Here is a 21,522-nt window from a genome sequence, read left to right on the forward strand (position 1 = left end):
CTAGAGAGCGCGCAAACAGGTCTTCACAGAGCCAAGTACACGTCAACACTGCGCAAAAGCCAACTCAATCAGGAGCTACTGCGCAGCACATCCGCACGGCCCAATAGCGATGCGAACACAATTCATATTCTCTTTTCTCCTTCCATAACTGATCATTCAACATTACTGCTACCCCTTCCTTTGCTCTAACTCTCTCAGATACTCCGGATTTAATCCCATTTATTTTCCCCCACTGAAACTCCCCTACCCCCTTCAGCTTTGTTTCGCTTAGGGCCAGGACATCCAACTTCTTTTCATTCATAACATCAGCAATCATCTGTTTCTTGTCATCCGCACTACATCCACGCACATTTAAGGATCCCAGTTTTATAAAGTTTTTCTTCTTCTCTTAAATGTCTACAGGAGAAGGGGTTACTAATCCATTGCTCCCGGCATTTTAGTCGCCTCATACGACATGCATGGCTTACGGAGGAAAGATTCTTTTCCACTTCCCCATGGACAATAGAAGAAATAAAGAAGAACAAGAGCTATATATATATACATGTATATCTATATACAGTGGACCCCCGGTTAACGATTTTAATCCGTGCAAGAGGGCTCATCGTTATGCGAAATAATCGTTATGCGAATTAATTTTCCCCATAAGAAATAATGGAAATAAAATTAATCCGTGCAAGACGCCCAAAAGTATGAAAAAAAATTTTTTTTACCACATGAAATGTTAATTTTAATACACACAAACTGAAAAAGGCATGCACAATTACATGACACTTACTTTTATTGAAGATCTGGTGATGATTGATGGGATGGGAGGAGGGGAGAGCATTATCTTCTTACTGTTTAGAAGGGGAATCCCCTTCCATTAGGACTTGAGGTAGCAAGTCCTTTTCTGGGGTTACTTCCCTTCTTCTTTTAATGCCACTAGGACCAGCTTCAGAGTCACTGGACCTCTGTCGCACAACAAATCTGTCCATAGAGCTCTGTACCTCCCGTTTCTTCAAGACTTTCCTAAAATGGGCCATAACATTGTCATTGAAATAGTCACAAGCGCGGCTTGCAACAGCTGTGTCAGGGTGATTTTCATCTATAAAGGTTTGCAGTTCAAACCACTCTGCACACATTTCCTTAATCTTTGAAGTAGGCACAATGGATTCCACAACTGGCATAGGCTTCTCAGGGTTAGCCCCAAACCCTTCAAAATCTTTCTTAATTTCCATACTAATTCTCACCCTTTTTACCACAGGGTTGGCACTAGAAGCTTTCTTGGGGCCCATGGTCACTTATTTTCCAGAAACACCACCGAAAACACTGTAATAATACGAAATATTCCGAGTGTATGCTTGGATGTTACCGCGGAGGCTGGCTGGTAAACAATGGGACGGCCGGCACATGTGAGGGCACATTGGACGCGTCTCGGACGAAAATCGGTATGCGGGTTTTTAATCGGTATGCGGGGCAAAAATTTTGCGATAAAAGTAATCGTTATGCGGAAAAATCGCTATGCGATGCCATCGTTATGCGGGGGTCCACTGTATGTCGTGCCGAATATGTAAAACTGGTCAATTTGCAAGAACTCGTTTAAAATTAAGTCCTTTCTAAAATTTTCTCTTATACGTTTATTTATTTCATTAATGTTGATGTAAAAATTTATAATTTTGCACCAAAAGGAACTCAGAAACTTACCTAACCTTATTATAACAAGTGCAATTTATTTGAGCCTAACCCAACTAAATATATTTTAGATTTGTTTACAATAATTAAATACTAAAGAAACACAGTGAAATATATTTTTTCGTTCGGTTCAGAATGATTTTGGCGAAATTATTGCATACACAAATTTTCACTTGTCCTATATGGCAAGATGAGCGTTGTTATTTAAGCCAAGATCGCAAGTTCTGCCTATTCGGCACGACTTAGGAGTCCACTGCGGGGGTCCACTGTATATACAGTGGACCCCCGCTTAACGACCACCTCCCAATGCGACTAATTATGTAAGTGTATTTATGTAAGTGCGTTTGTACGTGTATGTTTGGGGGTCTGAAATGGACTAATCTACTTCACAATATTCCTTATGGGAACAAATTCGGTCAGTACTGGTACCTGAACATACTTCTGGAATGAAAAAAGATCGTTAATCGGGGGTCCACTGTATATATGTATATATATATATATATATATATATATATATAATATATATATATATATATATATATATATAATATATATATATATATATATATATATATAAAATACAGTGGACCCCCGCATAACGATGGCATCGCATAGCGATTTTTCCGCATAACGATTACTTTTATCGCAAAATTTTTGCCCCGCATACCGATTAAAAACCCGCATACCGATTTTCGTCCGAGACGCGTCCAATGTGCCCTCAGCCAGCCTCACATGTGCCGCTCCGTCCCATTGTTTACCAGCCAGCCTCCGCGGTAACATCCAAGCATACACTCGGAATATTTCGTATTATTACAGTATTTTCGGTGCTGTTTCTGGAAAATAAGTGACCATGGGCCCCAAGAAAGCTTCTAGTGCCAACCCTGTGGTAAAAAGGGTGAGAATTAGTATGGAAATTAAGAAAGATTTTGAAGGGTTTGGGGCTAACCCTGAGAAGCCTATGCCAGTTGTGGAATCCATTGTGCCTACTTCAAAGATTAAGGAAATGTGTGCAGAGTGGGTTGAACTGCAAACCTTTATAGATGAAAATCACCCTGACACAGCTGTTGCAAGCCGTGCTTGTGACTATTTCAATGACAATGTTATGGCCCATTTTAGGAAAGTCTTGAAGGAACGGGAGGTACAGAGCTCTATGGACAGATTTGTTGTGCGACAGAGGTCCAGTGACTCTCAAGCTGGTCCTAGTGGCATTAAAAGAAGAAGGGAAGTAACCCCAGAAAAGGACTTGCTACCTCAAGTCCTAATGGAAGGGGATTCCCCTTCTAAACAGTAAGAAGATAATGCTCTCCCCTCCTCCCATCCCATCAATCATCACCAGATCTTCAATAAAAGTAAGTGTCATGTAATTGTGCATGCCTTTTTCAGTTTGTGTGTATTAAAATTAACATTTCATGTGGTAAAAAAAAAATTTTTTCATACTTTTGGGCGTCTTGCACGGATTAATTTTATTTCCATTATTTCTTATGGGGAAAATTCATTCGCATAACGATTATTTCGCATAACGATGAGCCCTCTTGCACGGATTAAAATCGTTAACCGGGGGTCCACTGTATATATATATATATATATATATATATATATACAGTAAGGGCCCGCTTTACAGCGTTTCACCTTACGGCGTTCCGCTAATACGGCAATGTCAAATTATGACCGAAATTTTCTATATGGCAAACGGTCTTTCAAATACGGCACCCCCCCACCCGGTTTGTTTATATTTTCCATGACCACATCTATTATGTCAGGAAACTTTCCATAATTTCAAGTGTTTTAAAGTTACTGCATATTTTATATGTACTCTGATAATTATACTTATGTGTACTTGTACCTAAATACAGTGGAACCTCAAAAATCGAACTGCTCCCAACTCAACCAATTATGTAAGTGTATTTTTTTAGGTGCTTTTATAAGTGTCTTTTTGAGGGTTTGAAATGGACTAATCTAATTTACATTATTCCTGATGGGAATAAATTCATTTGGTAAAGGCACTTGGACAGCCTTCTGGACTGAAGAAAGTTCGATATTTGAGGTTCCACTGTATACTTACACACTGTGCTGGTGTGCAGGTGCACATTAAAATCGCTAAGTCTCTCTCTGCTCATGACTCCAATACTACGTAATAATAATCACTCTTGGGCACATTAAATGTCTTATTTTACATCAATATAGGCATTTTCATTAATCCATCTATGATATTTTCATCAAAATTATATATGAAACCCATTACATAGCATATAAACATGATACATACACTCAGAATAAAAATTGATGTAAATATGAGATTTGTTTACAAAGCAGCTGTGTAGGTAGTGTCGGAAGAATTACGTTTTCTCTAGTCAAGCACTGGGGGGTAACTGTAGAAAAATATTCTTTTTGTATGCCTTTACTCTATGTATAGCAATTCACGACCCTTGTGGGTTTAGTGCTTTTTATAATAAATAATTATTATTATTATTATTATTATTATTATTATTATTATTTTTTTTTTTTTTTTTTATTATCACACTGGCCGATTCCCACCAAGGCAGGGTGGCCCGAAAAAGAAAAACTTTCACCATCATTCACTCCATCACTGTCTTGCCAGAAGGGTGCTTTACACTACAGTTTTTAAACTGCAACATTAACACCCCTCCTTCAGAGTGCAGGCACTGTACTTCCCATCTCCAGGACTCAAGTCCGGCCTGCCGGTTTCCCTGAATCCCTTCATAAATGTTACTTTGCTCACACTCCAACAGCACGTCAAGTATTAAAAACCATTTGTCTCCATTCACTCCTATCAAACACGCTCACGCATGCCTGCCGGAAGTCCAAGCCCCTCGCACACAAAACCTCCTTTACCCCCTCCCTCCAACCCTTCCTAGGCCGACCCCTACCCCGCCTTCCTTCCACTACAGACTGATACACTCTTGAAGTCATTCTGTTTCGCTCCATTCTCTCTACATGTCCGAACCACCTCAACAACCCTTCCTCAGCCCTCTGGACAACAGTTTTGGTAATCCCGCACCTCCTCCTAACTTCCAAACTACGAATTCTCTGCATTATATTCACACCACACATTGCCCTCAGACATGACATCTCCACTGCCTCCAGCCTTCTCCTCGCTGCAACATTCATCACCCACGCTTCACACCCATATAAGAGCGTTGGTAAAACTATACTCTCATACATTCCCCTCTTTGCCTCCAAGGACAAAGTTCTTTGTCTCCACAGACTCCTAAGTGCACCACTCACTCTTTTTCCCTCATCAATTCTATGATTCACCTCATCTTTCATAGACCCATCCGCTGACACGTCCACTCCCAAATATCTGAATACGTTCACCTCCTCCATACTCTCTCCCTCCAATCTGATATTCAATCTTTCATCACCTAATCTTTTTGTTATCCTCATAACCTTACTCTTTCCTGTATTCACCTTTAATTTTCTTCTTTTGCACACCCTACCAAATTCATCCACCAATCTCTGCAACTTCTCTTCAGAATCTCCCAAGAGCACAGTGTCATCAGCAAAGAGCAGCTGTGACAACTCCCATTTTGTGTGTGATTCTTTATCTTTTAACTCCACGCCTCTTGCCAAGACCCTCGCATTTACTTCTCTTACAACCCCATCTATAAATATATTAAACAACCACGGTGACATCACACATCCTTGTCTAAGGCCTACCTTTACTGGGAAAAAATTTCCCTCTTTCCTACATACTCTAACTTGAGCCTCACTATCCTCGTAAAAACTCTTCACTGCTTTCAGTAACCTACCTCCTACACCATACACTTGCAACATCTGCCACATTGCCCCCCTATCCACCCTGTCATACGCCTTTTCCAAATCCATAAATGCCACAAAGACCTCTTTAGCCTTATCTAAATACTGTTCACTTATATGTTTCACTGTAAACACCTGGTCCACACACCCCCTACCTTTCCTAAAGCCTCCTTGTTCATCTGCTATCCTATTCTCCGTCTTACTCTTAATTCTTTCAATTATAACTCTACCATACACCTTACCAGGTACACTCAACAGACTTATCCCCCTATAATTTTTGCACTCTCTTTTATCCCCTTTGCCTTTATACAAAGGAACTATGCATGCTCTCTGCCAATCCCTAGGTACCTTACCCTCTTCCATACATTTATTAAATAATTGCACCAACCACTCCAAAACTATATCCCCACCTGCTTTTAACATTTCTATCTTTATCCCATCAATCCCGGCTGCCTTACCCCCTTTCATTTTACCTACTGCCTCACGAACTTCCCCCACACTCACAACTGGCTCTTCCTCACTCCTACAAGATGTTATTCCTCCTTGCCCTATACACGAAATCACAGCTTCCCTATCTTCATCAACATTTAACAATTCCTCAAAATATTCCCTCCATCTTCCCAATACCTCTAACTCTCCATTTAATAACTCTCCTCTCCTATTTTTAACTGACAAATCCATTTGTTCTCTAGGCTTTCTTAACTTGTTAATCTCACTCCAAAACTTTTTCTTATTTTCAACAAAATTTGTTGATAACATCTCACCCACTCTCTCATTTGCTCTCTTTTTACATTGCTTCACCACTCTCTTAACTTCTCTCTTTTTCTCCATATACTCTTCCCTCCTTGCATCACTTCTACTTTGTAAAAACTTCTCATATGCTAACTTTTTCTCCCTTACTACTCTCTTTACATCATCATTCCACCAATCGCTCCTCTTCCCTCCTGCACCCACTTTCCTGTAACCACAAACTTCTGCTGAACACTCTAACACTACATTTTTAAACCTAGCCCATACCTCTTCGACCCCATTGCCTATGCTCTCATTAGCCCATCTATCCTCCAATAGCTGTTTATATCTTACCCTAACTGCCTCCTCTTTTAGTTTATAAACCTTCACCTCTCTCTTCCCTGATGCTTCTATTCTCCTTGTATCCCATCTACCTTTTACTCTCAGTGTAGCTACAACTAGAAAGTGATCTGATATATCTGTGGCCCCTCTATAAACATGTACATCCTGAAGTCTACTCAACAGTCTTTTATCTACCAATACATAATCCAACAAACTACTGTCATTTCGCCCTACATCATATCGTGTATACTTATTTATCCTCTTTTTCTTAAAATATGTATTACCTATAACTAAACCCCTTTCTATACAAAGTTCAATCAAAGGGCTCCCATTATCATTTACACCTGGCACCCCAAACTTACCTACCACACCCTCTCTAAAGGTTTCTCCTACTTTAGCATTCAGGTCCCCTACCACAATTACTCTCTCATTTGGTTCAAAGGCTCCTATACATTCACTTAACATCTCCCAAAATCTCTCTCTCTCCTCTGCATTTCTCTCTTCTCCAGGTGCATACACGCTTATTATGACCCACTTCTCGCATCCAACCTTTACTTTAATCCACATAATTCTTGAATTTACACATTCATATTCTCTTTTCTCCTTCCATAACTGATCATTTAACATTACTGCTACCCCTTCCTTTGCTCTAACTCTCTCAGATACTCCAGATTTAATCCCATTTATTTCCCCCCACTGAAACTCTCCTACCCCCTTCAGCTTTGTTTCGCTTAGGGCCAGGACATCCAACTTCTTTTCATTCATAACATCAGCAATCATCTGTTTCTTGTCATCCGCACTACATCCACGCACATTTAAGCAACCCAGTTTTATAAAGTTTTTCTTCTTCTCTTTTTTAGTAAATGTATACAGGAGAAGGGGTTACTAGCCCATTGCTCCCGGCATTTTAGTCGCCTCATACGACACGCATGGCTTACGGAGGAAAGATTATTATTATTATTATTATTATTATTAATATAAATAATAATAATAATATTATTATTATTATTATTAATATTACAGTATTATCTTCATTCACTCTAAAAATGGTGTGTTGCTGTTTGTTTATTCTGAACTAACTTGTACAACTTGTACACAATGTAAGAGTATTTGTATTGTGAGGTAATTATTATTAAATTAAAAAAATATTGAGGTAAATGTTTTACAAACTCTTACAAATGGACGTGAATGAACTAAAAATAGACACATATTAATACGCATTTATTTCGCCTGACCAAGTGATCGTCCACTACCTGTTCAGTTTGTGTTCTTACATTGTCTCAACTCTGTATCTCGTTCTCTCTCTCGTTTACTCTTTCGTTAACTAGTTGGCTCTCATTGACGATGGCGTCTAAGGTTAGCTGTGATAAAAAGAGAAGTCGTAAGCCTCTTGCTTTAAGTGCCAAGTTAGAGGATGATTGTGTGCCATTATGATTTTATTCAATAAACACCCTGCCACTCACCTCTCACACATTAATATTAATATTTTAAGGTAAGTAATAAGTGTACTCTGTATGTATCTTACCTTTTATTGTGTTTTTAATGCCTATTTCTATTGCTAACTTAATATAAGTTAGTGTAAACTTGTTGTCTGGCATTTATTGCATATTTTATGTGTGCTCTGATAATAATACTTGTGGAGCTGTGTGGTAGCAGGGTGGAGGGACAACATTACGTTTTCTCTGTTCAGCCATCAGAGAAAACGTGTATGAATCTGCGTTTGGCCCAGCCACTCCCTCACTCTGTTTTTGTTTACAATTTTCGGCATGAATTATTCATTACTTCTACCTTCGTTTATGATGGCATCTAAAGGTAGTTGTTAGAAATGATTAAATTCAGTGAACAAGGCATGTCGATGTTAATAATATGGTTCTGGGCCACAGTGTAGGTAGCCGGTAGGTGTAGCCCAGGCGGGCTACACCTACCGGCTACCTACACTGACTTTATACAAATAAATACAGTGGACCCCTGGTTAACGATATTTTTTCACTCCAGAAGTATGTTCAGGTGCCAGTACTGACCGAATTTGTTCCCATAAGGAATATTGTGAAGTAGATTAGTCCATTTCAGACCCCCAAACATACACGTACAAACGCACTTACATAATTACACTTACATAATTGGTCGCATTCGGAGGTAATCGTTATGCGGGGGTCCACTGTACTACTCACCTCTCTTCCTATATTAAGACTACACATATTTTAAGGTAAATAATGAGTGTACTGTATGTGCATTTTACTTCTCTGGGATGTTTTAAATATCGTATATTAAGTATGAGATGGGGAGCCAGTGCTACCTACACCTGGGCTACCTGCACCTGACTTCCTACAAATAAGTACTACTCACCTCTCTCCCTACATTAAGATTACAAATACTTTAAGATAAGTAATGAATTTACTGTGACTGTATTTTACCTTGTGTGTTTTTAATGCCTAGTTCTATTACTAACTTAATATAATTTAGTGTAAACTTGTTGTCTGGCATTTATATGCATTTATAAATGGAAAAAAATGGAGTTCTGCCTTCCGGCAATGTCTGCTTTCTGGCGACAGCCTGGAACCTAACCCGCCGTATAAGTGGGGCCCTACTGTATATATATATATATATATATATATATATATATATATATATATATATATATATATATACAGTGGACCCCCGGTTAACGATATTTTTTCACTCCATAAGTATGTTCAGGTGCCAGTACTGACCGAATTTATTCCCATAAGGAATATTGTGAAGTAGATTAGTCCATTTCAGACCCCCAAACATACACGTACAAACGCACTTACATAAATACACTTACATAATTGGTCGCATTCGGAGGTAATCGTTATGCGGGGGTCCACTGTATATATATATATATATATATATTTTTTTTTTTTTTTCAACAAGTCGGTCGTCTCCCACTGAGGCAGGGTGACCCAAAAAAGAAAGAAAATCCCCAAAAAGAAAATACATTCATCATCATTCAACACTTTCACCACACTCACACATTATCACTGCTTTTGCAGAGGTGCTCAGAATACAACAGTTTAGAAGCATATACGTATAAAGATACACAACATATCCCTCCAAACTGCCAATATCCCAAACCACTCCTTTAAAGTGCAGGCATTGTACTTCCCATTTCCAGGACTCAAGTCCGTCTATATGAAAATAACCGGTTTCCCTGAATCCCTTCACTAAATATTACCCTGCTCACACTCCAACAGATCGTCAGGTCCCAAGTATCATTTGTCTCCATTCACTCCTATCTAACACGCTCATGCACGCTTGCTGGAAGTCCAAGCCCCTCGCCCACAAAACCTCCTTTACCCCCTCTTTCCAACCCTTTCGAGGACGACCCCTACCCCTCTTTCCTTCCCCTATAGATTTATATGCTTTCCATGTCATTCTACTTTGATCCATTCTCTCTAAATGACCAAACCACCTCAACAACCCCTCTTCTGCCCTCTGACTAATGCTTTTATTAACTCCACACCTTCTCCTAATTTCCACACTCTGAATTTTCTGCATAATATTTACACCACACATTGCCCTTAGACAGGACATCTCCACTGCCTCCAACCGTCTCCTCGCTGCTGCATTTACCACCCAAGCTTCACATCCATATAAGAATGTTGGTACTACTATACTTTCATACATTCCCTTCTTTGCCTCCATAGATAACGTTTTTTGACTCCACATATACCTCAACGCACCACTCACCTTTTTTCCCTCATCAATTCTATGATTAACCTCATCCTTCATAAATCCATCCGCCGACACGTCAACTCCCAAGTATCTGAAAACATTCACTTCTTCCATACTCCTCCTCCCCAATTTGATATCCATTTTTTCTTTATCTAAATCATTTGATACCCTCATCACCTTACTCTTTTCTATGTTCACTTTCAACTTTCTACCTTTACACACATTCTCAAACTCATCCACTAACCTTTGCAATTTTTCTTTAGAATCTCCCATAAGCACAGTATCATCAGCAAAAAGTAACTGTGTCAATATATATATATATATATATATATTTTTTTTTTATTATCACACTGGCCGATTCCCACCAAGGCAGGGTGGCCCGAAAAAGAAAAACTTTCACCATCATTCACCCCATCACTGTCTTGCCAGAAGGGTGCTCTACACTACAGTTTTTAAACTGCAACATTAACACCCCTCCTTCAGAGTGCAGGCACTGTACTTCCCATCTCCAGGACTCAAGTCCGGCCTGCCGGTTTCCCTGAATCCCTTCATAAATGTTACTTTGCTCACACTCCAACAGCACGTCAAGTATTAAAAACCATTTGTCTCCATTCACTCCTATCAAACACGCTCATGCATGCCTGCTGGAAGTCCAAGCCCCTCGCACACAAAACCTCCTTTACCCCCTCCCTCCAACCTTTCCTAGGCCGACCCCTACCCCGCCTTCCTTCCACTACAGACTGATACACTCTTGAAGTCATTCTGTTTCGCTCCATTCTCTCTACATGTCCGAACCACCTCAACAACCCTTCCTCAGCCCTCTGGACAACAGTTTTGGTAATCCCGCACCTCCTCCTAACTTCCAAACTACGAATTCTCTGCATTATATTCACACCACACATTGCCCTCAGACATGACATCTCCACTACCTCTAGCCTTCTCCTCGCTGCAACATTCATCACCCACGCTTCACACCCATATAAGAGCGTTGGTAAAACTATACTCTCATACATTCCCCTCTTTGCCTCCAAGGACAAAGTTCTTTGTCTCCACAGACTCCTATGTGCACCACTCACTCTTTTTCCCTCATCAATTCTATGATTCACCTCATCTTTCATAGACCCATCCGCTGACACGTCCACTCCCAAATATCTGAATATGTTCACCTCCTCCATACTCTCTCCCTCCAATCTGATATTCAATCTTTCATCACCTAATCTTTTTGTTATCCTCATAACCTTACTCTTTCCTGTATTCACCTTTAATATATATATATATATATATATATATATATATATATATATATATATATATATATATATATATATATATATATGTATATGTATGTATGTATGTATGTATGTATGTATGTATGTATGTATGTATGTATGTATGTATGTATGTATATATATGTTAGGTAAGACACATATGCAACAGTTAGGTATCTTTATTTCGAAACGTTTCGCCTACACAGTAGGCTTCTTCAGTCGAGTACAGAAAGGTTGATAGAAGCAGAAGATACTTGAATACGATGTAATCAGTCCATCACCCTTAAAGTTTTGAGGTGGTCAGTCCCTCAGTCTGGAGAAGAGCATTGTTCCGTTGTCTGAAACAATATGAAGTTGAAGTGACAGGATGGAGCCTTTATATAGTGCCAGGAGGTGAGACGTAGGTTGCTTTGGGAGGGCAGCCTACGTCTCACCTCCTGGCACTATATAAAGGCTCCATCCTGTCACTTCAACTTCATATTGTTTCAGACAACGGAACAATGCTCTTCTCCAGACTGAGGGACTGACCACCTCAAAACTTTAAGGGTGATGGACTGATTACATCGTATTCAAGTATCTTCTGCTTCTATCAACCTTTCTGTACTCGACTGAAGAAGCCTACTGTGTAGGCGAAACGTTTCGAAATAAAGATACCTAACTGTTGCATATGTGTCTTACCTAACAATCTGTCGGTATTTTCTACCATTTTAATGTTCATGTATATATATGTATATATGTCATGCCAAATAGGTAAAACTAGTTAATTGCCAAGAACTCATTTAAAATTAAGTCCTTTCTAAAATTTTCTCTTATATACATTTAAAGATATATTTTTCATTAATGTTGATGTAAAAATTAATAATTTTGTACCAAAAGAACCTTAGAAAACTTACCGAATCTTATTAAAACAAGTGCAGTTTAATTTATCCTAATCCAATAAAGTATATTTTATATAAGTTTACACTAATTTAGTATCTTCAAAATGATATACAATACCGACAGGTTGGTAGGTAAGACACATAGGCAACAGTTAGGCAACTTTATTCCGAAATGTTTCGCCTACTGTGTAGGTGAAACGTTTCGTAATAAAGTTGCCTAACTGTTGCTTATGTGTCTTACCTACCCACTAATTTAGTAATAAACAAACAATGAAATATATTTTTTTTCATTAGGGACAGAATGATTTTTGCAAAATTACTGCATGCACAAATTTTTGTTGCCTTATTCGGCAAGAAGAGCATTGCTATTTAAGCCAAAATCTCAAGTTTTACCCATTTGGCACGACATTACCATGGTGGAAGTCATGGCTAACTTCGGTGTTAGTGTGTATGATGCCATTAAAGGCAACTTCAAGGTCTAAATATTTTATATGTATTGAATATAAAAATATAATTTAAATATGTACCAATGTCCTGTGGATAAACAATGTAATGAGAGTATTTCCACTAATGGGCTGATGTATAGGGGAACAACTTGTAAGCTCTTCTTGCCAAGTGGTTAGTGACAGTAAGTGGAAATTAAGAAATATAAAATTATGCTTCAGGCAACATGCTTAGATGCTGTTGATGGCCTCTGTATCCAAGGAATCTGAGCTACCCTTTCTTTCCTTTGATCAAAGATGATTATCTACCTTACCACAGGAGCTGTATGACCTTCATGAGTTCGGTTCTTCCCTTCAATTTAAACAAAAAAAGGGAAGAATAAGAGTAATGAATACTGCAAGTGTAGTTTACATGATGAATGATCTCATTAAGTGTTTCTTAATAGCATTAATAAGTGTGTTTCTGAGTGAGATCATTAATGTGTTTCTGAGTGAGATCATTAAGTGTGTTTCTGAGTGAGATCATTGAGTTTCTGAGATCATTAATTGTGCTTCTGAGATCATTAAGTGTGTTTCTAAGATCACTGTGTTTCCGAGATCATTAAGTGTGTTTCTGAGATCACTGTGTTTCCGAGATCATTAAGTGTGTTTCTGAGTCAGATTATGTGGGGGAAAGGGGGGAGGGGGAAGAAAAGGTCAAAAAAAAAAAAAGGACAGGGTAAGAATCTTTTCCCAAAAAATTATTTATCCAGCACTGCAAGTGACTGAATTCTGAGTCACTTATAGCAACACCTTCTACTCCTCTTAAGTACAGCCTCTCCTCACTTAGTGACATACTCGTTTACCGACGACTCGGACTTACGACGGGTTCTCTGACTAGCATTCATACCTAAATAATGTATATTAGAGCTGATTTCCTCTATTCTGTTTATTACAATACAGAGTAAACTAGTGTATAAACATTTAAAAATATAGCAGAAATGTTATAAATGGTGCGTAAACTAGTGTATAAACATTTAAAAATATACCAGAAATGTTATAAATGGTGCAAAGGTGACATTAAAACAATATCAAAGATGGCTGACACAAACTCAATACCATTATAGTATGCTCCTCACTTAGTGATGAATTCGTTTACCGACGTGATCTTAGGAATGGAACTCCGTTGTTAAGTGAGGAAAGGATGTATTTACTAAATTCAGTGAGTATCCTCTCGTCAGTGTTGTCAAGCAAGAAACCAAGGTAAGTTATAGATTATTTTTTATTGCTGGCTCGTCTGCCACTTTTAATAGATGGCAGACTAATTATTTAAGCAAATATTTGTATGCATAATATGCATAGCAAATATAAGACAATTATACAAATTATTTATTGATTTTTTTGTGACGCATTTTCGCTTTTTCCACACACAACTGTAATTATTTTATGTTTTGTCACTAATTGCAAAACTATGAATACTGGGAGCATTTTAGTATTTTCTAATAGATTTTAATACACTTAAATTTCAGCTCGAGATAATAAAAAGGGGGAAAGTTGCTTACACTTATGTAAAACATTTTTGGTTGTCAAAATACAAGTGATCAAGTGTATGTGTTGAGTCCTAGTAGAGAACTTGGCTCAAAATATATTAAAAAGTATGACAAAGGTATAGTGTTTGTGTTAATTCAGAAAACAATAGAAACAAGGCAAAAATGGAAGAGTATGAAAGAGGTTCTTAAGTCATAGTGCTATACAGTTGGATAATGCAAGTTGCAATGTACAGCTAGTTATTATGCAATATTGTAATAATAAATCTCTAGTGTTGTACATGTACACTGTGCTCAGAAAACATCAACTTAATGAACGTTCATCAATACTGCAGATCTGGCTAAATATTATTGAATTAGTATTATTTTTCCAAAACAAATTGGAAGATACTGTATTACAAAACATTAGGGTACTGTATAAAACATAGTTATACAAAGTTACAAACACTTATGTAGTATTATGTTTTCTTGCAAAGCATTTAAGTCTTATGGCAAACATTTAGGTCATATCTCAAAACATTTAGGCTATGGTTGGAGGCAGTTCCATGTGCTGGGTGATGACTAGTGGGTGGTGGCAGGCTGACCTGGGTTAACCACAGCCTCCTCCTCCTCCTCCTCATCCTCCCTCGCCTCTGCCTCCTCCGTAATCGGGGGACAGGCGGGAGGAGTGTCCACCTCCATGTTCGTGGAGGAAAGGGCCAGTCGCTGCATCTTGTGAACCAGCACGATTGCATGCATTAGTTGCTGCAAGAGACAAGTTACAGCCCTTTCAAAGTTTGCTCCTCACAAAGCCTTAAACCCTCTAGTAATGTCCTAGAGTTTCAAGAGACGAACATTAGTCCACTTGCTCAGACCTTGTTTCTTGAGTTTGTCCTGTGATATTCAAACCCAGGCATATGGAGCCCCTGTCATATCTGGAGATCTTAAGCAGTGCCATGAACCTTCTAATTAAGCAGTAGAGCATTTCTTGCATCAAACTCATACATCAAAAATTAAGTCAACACTGATCAAAATTACCAGCTGAAAAAAACAAAAATTACTTTGATATGAGCGACTGTGTGCAAATACTCTGTCCTCATCTTTACATGAACAGGAAAAGAAATCTGACTTATTTAAAATTTACATAATCTTATGCATAATAAATTCTTATTCTCATCACACTATAATAATGGATAAAGTGGAAACTTATTAAAAGTAACTATTATCACACATAACAGCATTATTTGGTAACTATTATCACATATAACAGCATCATTTGCATTTGGACTGATATAATTAACGAAAAATCAGATGTCTGGCAAGAGACAGAATATTAAAGATACGTAACCATTGTTTTAAATGAATAGAACGGCCCGTCTCAAACTTCCAGATAAAACTTCGGCTAATAATGATCACTACATAATATCTAAATTGTGTCTTTCATGATTACTGACTTCATTTCTGGGTAAAATATTTCAACTGACTCCTAGTAGGTCTTGCATCATCAAACTAGTTAAATTTTGATCAAGAAATTTTAATATTTGGGTTGATGTAATTTCTAGTTATTTATCCGACATTCATCCTAGACAGAATTGGATACTAAAGAAATTAATATGGTTTATGATGCAAAACTTAGGATTTCCCACCAGTCATTTTAGTTGACAATGATGCTCCTCTCCAGACAAATTGGACCTCCATAGACTTTTTTATATGAATAATATACAAAAGTTTATTTGCATTTTATATCCACACTTCCTCTGACATAATGAAAAGTGAAATGCTTAAAATTTGGTATTGTGACTCAAAAAGGAGAGAGAAGATCAACAGATGGTATTTAATTATGCCTTTACAAGACTTTCCACCAGTATAAGAAATAAATGATCAACAAAGAAAAGTTACAAATATCTAGCAAAGCTATTTACATATTATTAGATGAGTTTTCTTAGCTTACTTAAAACAAACACACACACACACACACACGTATCGTTCAAGGCACTGTACACCATGTACATTAGGCCCATACTGGAGTATGCAGCACCAGTTTGGAACCTACACCTGGTCAAGCATGTCAAAAAATTAGAGAAAGTGCAAAGGTTTGCAACAAGGATAGTTCCAGAGCTAAGGGGAATGCCCTACGAAGAAAGGTTGAGGGAAATAAGCCTGACCACACTGGAGGACAGGAAGATTAGGGGAGACATGATAACGACATACAAAATACTGCATGGAATAGATAAGGTGGACAGAGATAGGATGTTCCACAGATGGGACACAGAAACAAGGAGCCACAGTTGGAAGATGAAGACTCAGATGAGTCAAAGGGATGTTAGGAAGTGTTTCTTCAGTCATAGAGTTGTCAGGAAGTGGAATAGTCTAGCAAGTGATGTAGTGGAGGCAGGAACCATACATAGCTTTAAGACGAGGTATGATAAAGCTTATGGAGCAGGGAGAGAGAGGACCTAGTAGCGATCAGGGAAGAGGCAGGGGCAGAAGCTGAGTTTTGACCCCTGCAACCACAAATAGGTGAGTACAAATAGGTGAGAACACAAAACCACATATAGGTCAGTACACAAAGACACACAAGTTGAAAATATTACCAGGAATAAATACTGAATTCGCTCAAATTGCATCAAACAACTTATTCCAAACAAAGGGTACAAAAACCTGTTGTTCTGGAGAGTGATGAAACAAGAAAGGACTTAGAATTATTACAGGAAACATGGCAGCTCAGAGACTTAATGAGATTCAATGAAGAGAAGTGAATATAAAAAGTTAGAGGAATGATCAAATGAATTTAGACGTCTATGAATTATTTACCTGGATCTTGACATTACACGAACGTAGCTTCAAGCTTTAATGACGATGAAGTTTTTTACTCCAAGGAAATAGAGTTGTACTCCCATTCCTCTTTAATATATGAAAGCTACAGAAATATCAACTGACAAACACATGCTAAATGTTACACATTACATTGGTATTGAGAAGAAATAGGACATGGAAGTGAGACCTCACACACTCATGAGCATCATCACGAAAAAAGAAAAAATGGATAAAACTCTTGAAGAGCAAAAGATTGCTAGATAAACAAGTATTTTTAAGAATGACATACCACACACAACAAGACTAATGTTACTCTAGTGTAATATAGAACCCAAGCATCAAGTACATTAGATAGCTCTAGAAACTTTACAGACTTGATACAAGGTGGTTGTTTTTTAGATAAATATCTTGAGCTATGGGAACAGACTATAGAAACATGAAGGAGCAGATAAGACATGGTTACAACATTGAAGACTGAATATTAAAATGGTATAAAATACTGACAGGTTGTTAGGTAAGACACATATGCAACAGTTAGGTATTTTATTTTGAAACGTTTTGCCTACACAGTAGGCTTCTTCAGTCGAGTACAGAAAAGTTGATAGAAGCAGAAGAGACGTAAAGACGATGTAATCAGTCCATCACCTTTGAAGTTTTGAGGTGGTCAGTCCCTCAGTCAGGAGAAGAGTATTGTTCCATAGTTTGAAACAATATGGAGTTGAAGTGACAGGATGGAGCCTTATATACCACCAGGAGGTGAGATGTCGGTCACTACTAGAGATAAGAATGTAGTCGTTGGGAGGTCACGTCCCTCTCAATTATTATTATAATCAAGGGGGAAGCACTAAACCCGGAGGATTATACAGCACCTGGGGGGGGGATGTGGAAGGCATTCAGGCTTAATTCAGGGAACTGGAGCACAGATCCAATTCCTTAAATCGAGAGCCCCTCACCAACATCAAGGAACCTTCCTTGAGGGGTACGTCCCTCTCAAATCCAGCCATTCTCACTAGTATAAGTTATCCAAGTTGTTTTCTGTTCTGTACCAAGATACCATTGTGTTGCAGTGTCTGACAGAGTGAATATTAACACTTTGACTGTCACAACCCCAAATCCTGAGGTGTCTCCTGGTGCCGCAAAATTAAAAAAAAAAAAAAATATTTTTTCTTATGAAATGATAGAGAATCTTTTCCCAATTGTAATGACACCAAAAGAACAAAATTTGATGGAAAACTGACGGAATTACGCTCTTGCAAACTTAGCGACCTCAGCGATATTTATGAGTCGGCAATTTCGCCCACTTTGAGCCCTATTTTCGGCTAATTCCATTGTTCCAATCAACCAAACTCATAGCTATTTCTTTAGAACTCCATTTTTTCTATAGATTGAGTACAAGAAACTGCCCATTTACCGATTTCAACTACCCAATAACGTGGTCAGAAATTTGCAATTTGGCCAATTTCACGAAAATTAAAAAGTATAACAATTTCAAAATAGGTCCAAAATGAACAATGCAGACATTCCTGGCTCTAAAATAACATTTTCTTTGTTCATTAGTCACGTCTCCAGGCCCTTCTGATATTACTCTTGCTTTCTATTTTGAGTTTTTATTCAAACAAAAAATAAAAGATTTACTGATACGCAGACTACTGCAATATTGTAATAATTGTATAAATAAATTCAACCCATTCATGACTGCATATTAGAATGGCTACTTGGACATTTATTGGAAAATGACATCATTTGTTGACTTTTGAACATCGGCAAAAATCAAACATTTCCCCTACTTTGAGCTCCATTTCAAGGTTCTTTTCATAGTAAAACCAATCAAAATCACCTCTATTTCTATAACATGTTTTCCATGCTATCAAATGAGACCAAGAAAACGAGAATACAACCATAAATACTACACGAAAATAGACCACAAAGTCAGCATTTTAATTAAAAAAAGTCGGAGTTTTTTTTCTCATTATGCACTGCATGCTGCAGGATTTTTTTTGTATGGTGCACACTGACCACACAGACCCAATCTCTCACATGTGGGCCTACCAACTTTCTCCTGCTTGATTTGAAGCCGCTAGAATTTATGAGTATATATACGTCGAAAACGGTGGCTCGTAAGACATATATATATATGACCAAAACAGTCAAAGGGTTAAAATGGTATAAAACACTGACAGGTTGTTAGGTAAGACACATATGCAACAGTTAGGTTATGTGTCTTACCTAACAACCTGTCGGTATTTCATACCATTTTAATATTCACTCTGTCAGACACTGCAACACAATCAAATCAAGTTTATTCTCTATAAGGATTACAATGCGAGGTTTACAGATTTTGGTTATTGTGTGGTTTACATGTAATAAAATACTAATTGCAGAGGGGGCCACTAGAACACCTAGCAAGGCTAGGCATTTCGGGCAAACTTAGATTAATTCTTAACCCTAAATTATTACAAATTATGGAGTAAGTTGACTAAATACTAAGTGACTAAATACTAGTTTGTGAGTTTAGCAATGTGAATGCTTTTGTTTTGGCACAATACATAGGTTCTATATTGGAGTATCACAGGCAAACTTGTAACTAGTTAGGAATCATTATTTTAAGATTAAGATACGTATTTCTGTGCTTATAGTCAAATGGGTGAGCGAGTGAGTGTAAGTGTGAACCACCAGGTGGTTTTTATGTAGTTAGTTGACGGGGTGTATTAGGGAGATAAGATGTTTTCTAACGGTAGTTTTGAAGGTGATGAATGTGTCTGCAGTTCTAGAGTTTTCAGGTAGGGTGTTCCAGATTTTAGGGCCTTTGACATACATTGAATTTTTGTATAGATTTAGTCGGACACGGGGAATGTCGTAGAGATGTTTGTGTCTGGTGTTATGCTTGTGGGTCCTGTCACAACTATCAAGAAAGCATTTTAGGTCAAGGTTAGTATTGGAATTTAAGGTCCTGTATATGTAGATTGCACAGTAGTAAGTGTGGATGTTCTGAACAGGGAGTAAGTTTAGATCTATGAAGAGTGGGGGGGTGTGTTGCCAGGGATGAGATTTAGTGATTATTCTTACTGCGGCTTTTTGTTGAGTTATTATTGGCTTTAGGTGTATTGCTGCAGTTGAACCCCAAGCACAAATAGCATAGGTGAGGTATGGATAAATGAGTGAATGGTATAGTGTGAGAAGGGCATTTTGTGGCACGTAGTATTGTGTCTTGGAGAGGATCCCAACTGTTTTGGATACTTTTTTTGATATGTGTTGGATATGGGTGCTGAAATTCAGGTTGTTGTCGAGGTATAGGCCTAGGAATTTGCCCTCATTATGTCTGGCAATTAGAGTGCTGTCAATCTCAATGTTTAGTTGTGCAGCACCTGCTCTGCTACCAAGCATAATACAGTAGGTTTTGTCTGTGTTAAGTGTAAGTTTATTGGCTGTCATCCAAGTTGATATTTTGAACAGCTCCTCATTAACAATGGTGTTGAGGGTGGCAAGATTAGGGTGAGAGATGACATAAGTCATGTCATCAGCAAAGAGAATGGGTTTCAGGTGTTGGGATACATTTGGAAGATCATTGATGTAAATGAGGAAGAGCAGGGGTCCAAGGAACTCCAGTATCAAGTGGCCATGTTGATGATGCTGTGTCTTTAATGGTGACATACTGATACCTATTAGTAAGGTAGGATTTGAAATATGCAAGCGCATGGCCTCTTATACCATAATGGTCAAGTTTGTGGAATAGGATACCATGGTCTACTGTGTCAAAAGCTTTTCTTAGGTCAATAAAAATTCCTAGTGGATGTTCCTTATTTTCCAATGCTGTGTAAAGCAGATCTAGCATTTTTACAATTGCATCATTAGTGCTTTTATTTTTCCTGAAACCAAATTGGCAGGGGTTAAGTATGTTTTGTGCTGTTATAAATGAATACAGTCTCCTGTGCACGAGTTTCTCGAAGATTTTTGGATAGCAATGGTAAGTTTGATATTGGCCTATAGTTGTTTACATCTGTAGGGTCACCACCTTTATGTATTGGTGTAACTCTTGCTGTCTTGAGTAGTTTTGGGAGGGTGCTAGTTTTTAGTGACTTGTTAAAAAGTAATGAAATAGCATGCGAGAGGACATGGGCCGCTTGCTTGTACAATAATGGTGGGACATGAGACAGGTTCCCTGAGTTATTTTTAAGTGACTTTATAATCTCAGTGACTTCAGTGGGCTCAGTTGGTACAAGATAGAAGGAATTTGGAAATTCCCATCTAGGTAGTCCCCGGCATGGGCGTTGGTACGTGGGATTTTACTGGCAAGATTAGATCCTATGGTTGAGAAGAAGTCGTTTATCTTGTTAGTTGTGTCAGTGGGATGTAGTGGTGTTTCGTTAGGTTTAGTTAGGACAATATTCTTGTTTTG

General features: G+C 38.1%; 1 protein-coding gene across 4 annotated transcripts in view; it reads right to left on the minus strand.

Moving 5' to 3' along the window:
- CaMKI (Calcium/calmodulin-dependent protein kinase I) overlaps positions 1-21,522 on the minus strand; it is a 919,698-nt gene that overhangs the window by 69,609 nt on the left and 828,567 nt on the right. For 2 of the 4 annotated variants that reach the window (XM_053793074.2, XM_053793012.2), the window contains exon 9: positions 14,915-15,074. The exons of the other annotated variants lie outside the window; for them this stretch is intronic. In XM_053793074.2, coding sequence (XP_053649049.2) covers positions 14,915-15,074 — 160 coding nt within the window. The remainder of the gene's footprint in view (positions 1-14,914; positions 15,075-21,522) is intronic. 4 annotated transcript variants of the gene reach the window in all.

The sequence above is a fragment of the Cherax quadricarinatus genome, chromosome 2 (genome assembly GCF_038502225.1).
Source record: "Cherax quadricarinatus isolate ZL_2023a chromosome 2, ASM3850222v1, whole genome shotgun sequence".
NCBI lineage: Eukaryota > Metazoa > Arthropoda > Malacostraca > Decapoda > Parastacidae > Cherax > Cherax quadricarinatus.